Source organism: Gymnoscopelus braueri, assembly GCF_963280865.1.
Source record: "Gymnoscopelus braueri genome assembly, chromosome: 1".
NCBI lineage: Eukaryota > Metazoa > Chordata > Actinopteri > Myctophiformes > Myctophidae > Gymnoscopelus > Gymnoscopelus braueri.
Window position 1 is genome coordinate 36,753,465 of NC_137603.1, and position 10,592 is coordinate 36,764,056.

Genomic DNA, 10,592 nt, shown 5'->3' on the forward strand with positions numbered 1-10,592 from the left:
AGAGACAATGGGGGGGGGGGGCATTCAGACCACAGGAGAGCAAAAAGAAAGAGTGAAGTGGCTGCCACTTGGTTTAGTGTCCTCCAACCTCTGTTACTGCGTTATTGAGTCTGTCTCACAAATCGGCGCCCCAGGAGAATAGTCCCGAAGGTTCCTTCACATAGTTCATTTGACTTCTCCTAAATGTGACGGTAGTATACTCTTTTTCATCTTAAATAAAGTCTTTGATATAGTGTGTTCCTTCATTATTTATGCTTCATGACCATCATCACCGTCATTCTTCTCCTCCTCCTCCTCCTCCTCCTCCTCCTCATCATCATCATCACCTCCATCCTGATCATCCTGCCTTGCTCCATGCGGTGCGGGGAGGGGCCGTTAGTCTCTGTTAAGAGTGCGGGCGTCCAGCCCCTCAGGGTCGCCTAGATTACGGTTGTTAGGGTGGTTAAGGTCGTTGTTAGGGTGGTTGGGGTCGTGGGTCAGCGTGGGATCACGGGTCACGGTCTGGTCCTCCTCTCCTACCCACAGATGCACTACGGCCAATAAGAGAACAAGAGGCAGATTAGCACCGAAGACCCAACACAGCGACCATCGCCCTCCATCACACAAACACACATCCTCAGCATACACGTAGATAGATACACAATCATACAAACAGTGGAGAAAGTAATGGGAGTATTTTTGCTGTTGTCCTGTCAGTGGCATAGTAAGTGTTATTACAGTAGAAGATGGTTTGAGAAGATTCAGCTTTGATAAGATTGGAAGATTGGATTATGAACCTTAAAAAACAGAAATCATAGGTAAACAAAGCGGCAGCAAAAGACAAAAAAAACAGCTCATTGTCCCAGTACACACTCTACTGTTCCTTGTCGTTCTAAATAGTTCTTGTTTTAATCTATTATGTGAATCCTACATTGTCACTTAACGCTGTATATCAGTTGTTTTGGATAAGCTACTATGAAGTTCAGATACTCCTCTTTTATAACTACACACTACACACATTAATTACAATACACACAAAACTTCGAGTCCTCATTAATGTGTTTTGAAAATTGAAATATGCACAGGGGGATTGCTACATATAGCTGTTGTACTGTATACATCTGCTTATTATTCCTTCCAAATGGCCTGTACACAGAAACTTAGATTAGATTGTGATTAGGTTGTATACTACAATAAGCATTTCTAAAATTGTTTGAAGCACTAACACATTATGGATATGACAACCCGAGTAGTTTCATACTTGTTCCAAGCAAGTTTGTTGGCTCGATAAGCGTGTGATAACACTGCGGATGAGAACTGAAGTGAGCAATTCTAATATAAAAAAAAGTTTGGAGACTCGGTGAGACAGTAAGGAATGCTTATCTGTAATTAGGTCCCACAGCAGCGACCGCTAAATAATACAACTTGTGTTCGCCCCGTCCTACGCTTTCATTCCCTCAGCAACTTCTGAGAAAATTATTTAGCAATAAAATGCCACCGAACACATTTGCATGTCATGTTCTTTTAAAGTGGCGTTATGAAACTGACAAAACCAAATTAAAACAAGGGTTTATTTGAGCCGCTCTCTCGCAAAGATGGAAGCGATACTGAAATGAAAAGAAGTGTCGTGGTATCAGAGGGAGAATAAAGACCTAATAACATGATAACACATCTCTTAGATTTGCCAGCGAGTAATGACTTCAGCTCACACGCTCTCCGCACAACGCACACCAAACCACCATCACTCTGCAATCAACACTGGCTGTATGTATACAGCTCCAGCTTTAAATTGTACACGTCTTACTTGCTAAAGATGGCCCCAGTGATGATTCTAAAGGGGAAATTATGGAAGCTATTTCCTTACCCTAATGCCATAAGAACTAGGATATCTGATGTGACTAACAACCGGAACCTCATCAGATTAGGTCTGATTATAATAAGCACTTAAATATACTAAACTGCGCAACTCGTCATTAATATGGCCACCGTTGAGAGGAAACCTTTTAAACATGAATACAGAGTTGGGCTCATTGCTGTTTTAGTCAAATTCTATATTCAAGATTCAAGAAGATGTATTTGTCATCTGCTCATACAAGTATGTGCAATGAAAGGCTGGTGTGACATGCTTCACCTGGCTGTGCTAACAATGTCCAACATACAATAATAATAATAATACATAATAGTACAAAATATAATATTATAAAATTAAGGTAGAATATGAGTAGAATAAGGTTTTAGTACAAGGGTAGGCTATCCTATTCACAATGCATGGTGAATAGGTTTGACGAGTTGGCTGTCGTAACCGACTGCCACCACTAGATGGCAAACTAACCCAGGAAATAAAATCCTGGCAGTAAATAGCGTTATTATAGACATTTGTGCATTTATACCAGTCACTGCTAAACAGCAACAGATACAGAGTGTGTGTGTGTGTGTGTGTGTGTGTGTGTGTGTGTGTGTGTGTGTGTGTGTGTGTGTGTGTGTGTGTGTGTGTGTGTGTGTGTGTGTGTGTGTGTGTGTGTGTACATATATATATATATATATATATATATATATATATATATATATATATATATATATATATATATATATATATATATATATGTGTATATGTGTATATTTATATATGTATATATATATACACATATATAAAAACATGTGTGTGTGTGTGTGTGTGTGTGTGTGTGTGTGTGTGTGTGTGTGTGTGTGTGTGTGTGTGTGTGTGTGTGTGTACGGATATGCGCTCCAAAAAAAAGGATCACTACAAAATCAACAGAGCATCACATCAGTTAACCAGAAACAGCTGTTGTTAAAGCCCCTTCCATTATCTTAAAAAAATAATTATTTTTCATCCAGGAGTCATCCTGTCTATGATGAATTAAAACGCAGTTTGCTGCTTAAAAAAAAAAGAAACCTGTCTGGTCTCTCCCCAAGGGCACTTCCTCCCTTTGACTTCCCTGTAAAGAAACTTCCTGTAACGAGCTCCAGATTAGGCCCCATATTTGATTTTCACTGTTCATTAACTAAGCCACCTGGAATGTTATTATTTAAGCACGGCGCTCCTTCTCCCCAAACAACTGCCGCTGCGAAGGGGGAGAGATTTCCCAGCCAACTTTATAGATTTCGCATAACTTCCCCTCGCAGTTTTTAATTTCCCATCCGGGCAGGCAGCAGATGCACCTCACAGACACCGAGAACCTGCTTGGCATTTGTTTATCACTCGAACGCAATGCTTATCTATCTGTTTTTTTCTTCACAGATTAAACCATTCATGCCCCCGCGCACGGTGGAAACCTATTAGAAATATGATGACATTAGGCTTTTGATCGAAATCTAGCTTGGCACAACAGTGCACTGCATTGTCTCACTATGTAGGGCAGCAATGCATGTATCACATATCTGAGCCGATTTTGTACAAAAGCACTACAATATGTGCCCATCAACAACCTCATGGAAAATGGCATGGAGGTGTAAGGGCACCCTCTACTGGTACGTTAGGATCTAGCAGTTTGAAACAGGGTATTTATTGGGGGAGAAGGGCCTTGGAAAGGAAACCATATGGTAAGAGGACACACAGCTCCAGGATCCATCCACTGTTAATACGTGTGTCATGCTTAACAGAATGGATAAATGGGAAAGAGGCTGGAACAATGGCCTATCACCACACTCTGAGCATGTGTTGGAGACTGCCTTGGGACATGCCGTGTGTGTGTGTGTGTGTGTGTGTGTGTGTGTGTGTGTGTGTGTGTGTGTGTGTGTGTGTGTGTGTGTGTGTGTGTGTGTGTGTGTGTGTGTGTGTGTGTGTGTGTGTGTGTGTGTGTGTGTGTGTGTGTGTGTGTGTGTGTGTGTGTGTGCGCGCGTGTGTGTAAGGGCACGTGTGTGTGTGTGTGTGTGTGTGTGTGTGTGTGTGTCTCACAGGTCTCGTCTCACAGGTCTCACCACACATTAACAGCAGTCTCTGTGAAAACCTCAAGCACAACACTCTCAGTGAATTATCCTCCATATTCTGTGCTACTTCCTTGTACACTACCTTTAAAACACAGCACTAGATACGCATTCACACAGCATGTCTTCATATCATCAAGTTCCAACAGGCCTACAAAATCACTCCCCTTCTATTCTAGAGACTTGCACATGCTGCTCTGTTCCATCCCACATGACTGCATATCAAAAGTAACTGCAAAGCACATTTGTCAGTCCTGGAAACTCACTAGTGAGTTCGGAACATGTTAGCACCACGGTCTGAGCACAGTTCTACTGTACCCATACTATAGCCTACATACTGTACATAGGCCTACTATACTATAAACATATAACCTGCACCTTATGTCTAACCTCAAGTACCTACCTGCTACCTTTTGCAGATTATGTCTAACCTCATGTACATACCCGCAACTTTTTCAGTATAAATGTAAATATTAAATGTTTCTTTCCTGCGTTTTTTCTCCTTGCTCTTCCTCTCTCTGCCCCCCCCTTCCTGAAAACTACAAATGATGCTTTCATGAAAAATAATTTCACCCACTTCTTTACACAAGTTGATTCTGTTTCTGATTCTAAACCGCACAGTACAATCCTCAGTGATTATTTATCCATTTGTAAAGGAGTTTTTTGTTGTTGTTTTGTTTAGTTTTTTCATGCGATTAATTTGCCCGATAATGTATTTTAGAACCGTTGTTTGTCTCATGAATACATCCACAAAGAACGTGAATGTTATGCACTGATAAAGTGACACAATTCTTCTTTGGAATGATGAATAATTTTTTAACCGTGAATAAAGGCCTCAAACTGCATGAATGAGGCATCAAATATGTAAATAGTTTTGATGCTAAATACTTTTTTGTATTGTTTATAGGTCCCCGGTCTGTAAAGACCTTAAAGGTATCATGACATTCACTTTTACACCACATTCAAAGTCTTTGTCCTGGTCCTTCAAAAGTGTACAAAAAGTTTTAAGTGAAAATTCCATTCCAGTGATCCATGGCAGGTGTTTTTCTCTCACATTTCTAAAGCCTTTTCAACTGCAATGAAAAAAGAAATCTTTGCCTGCGGGTGTCGCTGGTGAGGGATTTTGCCTGTCAATCATCGCCTCTGCTCCGCCCCCCCAAAGGAAAGGATAGGGGAGGGGAGGGGCGAGGAGGAGAGTGGGCGGGATTAATCGACTGTGACCTCACTGTCGAAGGGCCAAGCTCAGATTACTTTTCAGCCTAATTATTCAGAAAACCCCAGACCACAGAAAATCCACTGAATGTTCTAAGTTCAGTTTTTTTGGGTGTAATTGAGGTCATAAAACCCCAAATAAAACATTGAAAATAAAAAAAGTGAAAATGAATGTCACGATACCTTTAACTCTGAGAGGGTATGGGGTACATTTTGCTCGCTCTCAGAGTTATCTTTTGCAGTGCAGCTTACAGGGCATGCTAGATGTAATAGTCAACTCTAAGAGCATATCCACTAACAGGGGTATACTTGAGCTCTGCGTAACCTCGCGGTGCCACTGGAGGTGGCTGGGACTGCTTTGTTCCCTCGTTCCCAGGCATCCGGGCTGCACTAGCAGAGAGTGTTGTTCTTGGCACGGCTCTGCCTCATTGTACAGCCCAGTATTTATAAATATGTAAATATGAACGGCACCAGGCATAACACGGCTCCGCTTGTATACTTGCATGAGGAGCAGCGGCAGCGAAGGAAGTGAGCGCATCCCCCCCACCCCATCGTATTTTTAGATGGTTTTAATGAATACAGGATGTTTATAGTTACCATTCCCTGTGATTCGCACAAAAGACTAGAAAAATCCACATCCACCCTGACACAACCCCCCCCCCCATACGATCCCTCAAAGCACTACTAAAGAAGAAGAAGAAAAACCAAAAAAAAAGCAAATTTGTGGCGAGACACAGCGGGATTGTTTTGCTCTCACACTGTTTTTCACTCAGATCCCCATTAGACAAATAGAGTGTGGTGTTAAGGTGCAACAAAGAGTGACAAAAAACCCTCCTTACGTTGGGTAGGAGAGCAAGTACGAGAGAGAGAGAGAGAGAGAGAGAGAGAGAGAGAGAGAGAGAGACGGGACGCTGGAAGAGATGCACCGCGAACAGGTTCCTCACAATGCAACATCAAGGCGGAACACAATTCTGTGTTATTTCTAATTTCTTTATGTTGCAAAAATAATACAAACGCGGCACGGATGCTCTGCGAGGCGCAGGGAAAAGAAAAGAGGTTGTCTGCTTTTATTGTTGTGTGATAATACAGTATTTACTTAGCATGTCATAACTCCACGTCAACTTGTTTTATTTTTTATAAACTCAGCTTTATTCTAGAGGGCTCCACCAACCCTCTGCATGGCAGGAAGCAGAGACACAAATGAAAAGTAATGCAAGAAAGACTGACTGGGGCTCTGGGGAAAGAGAAGGATGAAGTGAAAAGTCAGTGCCCCCTATCTCTCTCTCTCTCTTTCTCTCTCTCTCTCTCTCACTCACTTTCTCTCTCTCGCTCCAAAACTAGTTCTGAGGCTAAAAGATTGCCCGGCTAGATAATACCTCCGTTGAGCAATTTAAGCCCAAACACTCTGATGCCACAATCTGTCTTCTCTGCCTGATAGCGCTTTTCTCCCTCTCTTCTCTCCAAATTACTTTCTTTCATATCTAATTATATTTGCTAATGATCTTATAAGAGAATAATGGAATGTGCTTGATCTATTACCTTTTTTTTTTTCAATACATAAATACAATGCGGGGGGAAATGACTGCTGGAGATGGAGGAAAATACTGTATGCCAGTGTTTTTTTCTCCCTTTTCTTTTTTTTTAACTTCTGTCTTTCTTTTTGTAATGTTTCTGATGAGAGGGAAAATGAAGCAGGGAGCTGCAGGTCATTAATGGGCGATGAACGCAGAGGTCATCTCTCACATTCTCTGTGACATTTCTCTCGTCAGACGGCACTGAAACAATCACAACCCTCGTAAGAGCTTCTCATCACAGCGGCGGTGGAGTCTGTGCCCCCTCACTTTGCTCTTCCTCGATAATCTTCCACATATTCGCACTGTGCGACTCCTGCTTGCTTTAGTTTGTACTTCTCATGGAAACACTGGAAACCTGTGGCATTGAGCGACCTTGTAATTACGTAATTGTTATATTATGTTGCGGCTACGTGCCGCAGTCGGCGAGCGAGGTGAACATGCCGAGACCTTTTAGAAATCTAAATGCGCAGTCAAACATGATCTAAATCACGGCATTGTGTCCCTGAGTCATAGGAGGGCTGTTTGTGTGCCTGCCAAGGCTTTCGGTTGCCTTGGAGGCCCCAACGGTGGGATGAGATGTTTTTGAGAGGGAGTGCTGAGGGCGAGACCCTCCACCCCAGCACGCGTGAGCATCCAAGCCTGAACAAATAACTGTGTGCGAGTGTGTGTGCGTGTGTGTGTGTGTGTGTGTGTGTGTGTGTATGTGTTGTGTAGGGGGGGTGGTCGATCCCTTTCTAATTTTGCTACACCTCCTCTGTTCCTTGGTACATCTGTCTGTCTGTCTGTCTGTCTGTCTGTCTGTCTGTCTGTCTGTCTGTCTGTCTGTCTGTCTGTCTGTCTGTCTCAACACTTCACTCCAAGCTGAAAACACCGTTGCCATACGACGCAGTCATTCGACAAAGTATAACATGAGTCTTGATTCTTGGTCTGTCTGCCTGGCTGTCAGTCTGTCAGTCAGTTGGCCTGCCCGTCTCTCTCGCTCCCACCCTGCACCCCCATTAATGAATAATTCTTCTCGGTTGCCAGGCTCATGCCCTGCCCAACCCCACCCTCCCCTCATCTCCCCTCTTAAGCCTCTCCTCCATTCTTCCCTCTTTTCTCTTCTCCCTGTCGTTTTTTCTCCCCACAGGCCCCGGGACAAGCTGCGCCATGACAGCCACTCTAAACCCCCCGCATTAATGGAAGGAAATGGCATTCGATCTCTGTTTGATCTCCTAATCATTTCTGCTGAAATGATAATTAGCGCCCTTCCAATCCTCCCACACAGGGGGAGGGCAGCAAATGCGTACGTAAATAGCAAAAAAGAGCGAGAGAGAGAGCAAGAGAGAGAGGGAGAAAGAAAAGAAAATGATCTGCTTTTAGAACCTCAGTCACCACCCGGACATAATTCACGACCAACAAGTACTTTCTTCTGTCTAAATTTCCCATCCTTTTTGCTGTGAGTGTATGAGCATGCACGGGCACACACACACACACACACACAGACTCAGGCGTGTGCATGGAGTGCCTGGCGACTGGTGTCTGTGATTCTTTTCAGCTGACATAATCCTGATTGATTCGTTGAGCAGATAAAAACTGGGTCCACTTCTGCCCTTTACTGGGGGGTTGGAACATAATACCGCCTTTTATTCAGCAACAATGTAACATAATGGTGTTGGAATGTGCAGAGAAAAAAGACCCACGTCTTAAACACTTGTGACACACTGTGCTTTGAGCACAACGCTGTAGTCTAATGTAAAAAAAAAAGAGAGAGAGAAGGCGGGAGAGAGTGAAAGAGAGAGGGAGGGAGGGAGGGAGGGAGGGAGAGAGAAAATCATTAAGCTCCCAGATTACCCATGTGCCCTGGCACTAACAAGGTCAAATGAAGGCTGTTGTCTTGTTAAAGTTGTTTTCTTTTTCATGTTTGTGGGAGTTTGTGTGTGTGTGTGTGTGTGTGTGTGTGTGTGTGTGTGTGTGTGTGTGTGTGTGTGTGTGTGTGTGTGTGTGTGTGTGTGTGTGTGTGTGTGTGTGTGTGTGTGTGTGTGTGTGTGTGTGTGTGTGTGTGCATGTGTGTATGCGTATGTTTAAGTAAAACATGTGCACCTTCATGTCTGTCTCTATAGCTCCAACATTGCTGTCATTGGGATAGGGCACAGCGACATTGGGGACTCGAGGATGAGTTCTCAAGTTGTCTGAGCCCCCCAACCCCACTCCTCCAGTGTGTGTCCATTATAAACGGAGGCTTTTGTTTGGGGGCAGGAAGAGGTGAGGTCATCTCTAGTCATTGGAGCCACTGCTCACTGTATGAATCAAGGAAGCTGTTGTTTCACAAGGAACGACAACCTTGAACTTTTCTTTTTTTTCTTTTTACATGGTCTCGTCTCTCTGGTTCTCAGAGACAGGGGACGGATGTCTCTAGGCTACTGTAGATACCTGTCAAAGTCTCCTGTTCCGTATTGTACTGTTCAGTTGAAGTGCACTGAATTCAACAACGGGACTGTGAGAAGTGTAAAGACTTACTTTAAATCACAAAGTGATGGCCCGGATCGCTGGTGTAGCGGTCCGGGCACCTAGGCTCCAAAGTAGCCTGACAGCTCGTCACGGGTTCGAGTCCCGATCCCGACGGCCTTTGTCACTCCCCATCTCCCTCCCCATTTCCTACTATCCTATCAATAAAGGTACAAAAAGCCCCCCCAAAAATCATTCAAACTAAATAAAAAATCACAAAGTGATCGCAGTGCACCTGTTAAGCACACAATCGGGGCTCATACCAAGGCATAAACGTGAGTGCACAAACAAGATTATACGCACATACACGCACAGTCACACAAATAACTGCACAGTTGCAGGAACAAAACAAAACAAAAATAAATAAAAAGAGCAATTTTGCTGGTGCTCACGTCGATTCATGACCTGGGGTGTAGTGCTAATGGAGCACACCGGAACAGTGCTCCAGCACTTATTTTTGAGGAAAGTGAGGAAATGTGTGCGGATTATCGCGGGAGTCAGGCCTTGTGAAAATCGGCAGTCGATTGTTGTCAGTCAAGTTCCAAAATTCAGTTGAATTTCAAATAGGATAGGGGGCGTAGGTGGATACATGACCATAACATAACTAAATATATTGGCCCTACATTAAAATGGAAACGCAAGGACTAGTATGTGCAAGAAAATGTCACTAGATTTCCAAAAGAATAATCTGTAGTTATGAGTTCAAGTGTGCCTTCATGCTACAACAATCAAAATGGAGTTTTTTTGGGGCAATTGTATATAATCTGTCGCTCTTGGATTGTCCATTATTTAATCTGAATTGCAACTTTGTGACAGTTGCAGCGACCTAGTTTCAACCATGAGCATTATAACAACAAAAATACTCTGCATGCACACTCCCGTTTTCTAGTTGTTTCTACAATGTCATGGAACTGAAACCAAAGTAAGTAAGCCAGATCATTTTGCTATTGTGTACCTGTATATGAGATATAACAAACAAAATCTTGAATGATGACGCTTAGAGACCAGTTCAAAAACAACATTTGATTAGCCTATTTATTATTTACTTGACTAATAATCAACCTACACACTTTGTGTTTAAAAGGCCTATGCATAGACATGCATGTTGTGTGGGTGCGTGCACCATCACTAATAATGTTTTCATCTGTGTCTTTGTGCACATCACCAGTAATGTTTATTTTGTGTAAGTGTGCTCTGTCACCAATATTGTGTTCCATCTTTTGTCAAGTTGAGCTGTAAAAAATAATGTTTTTTATATTCAAATCAACATGTTGAGATTCAACGTGATGATACAGAAGAAGAAGAAGAAGAAGAAGAAGAAGAAGACGAAGAAGAAGAAGAAGAAGAAGAAGAAGAAGAAGAAGAAGAAGAAGAAGAAGAAGAAGACAACAGAGG

General features: G+C 42.8%; 1 protein-coding gene across 1 annotated transcript in view; it reads right to left on the reverse strand.

Annotated features, from left to right (window-relative positions):
• Nucleotides 1–315: 315 nt before the first annotated feature.
• The window catches only part of znf536 (zinc finger protein 536), a gene marked incomplete at its 5' end in the record, with an annotated part of 54,882 nt that continues 44,605 nt past the window's right edge, over nt 316–10,592 (reverse strand). Inside the window, one exon of the mRNA XM_080433033.1 lies at nt 316–530. Coding sequence (XP_080289159.1) covers nt 376–530 — 155 coding nt within the window. The 3' untranslated portion in view covers nt 316–375. The remainder of the gene's footprint in view (nt 531–10,592) is intronic.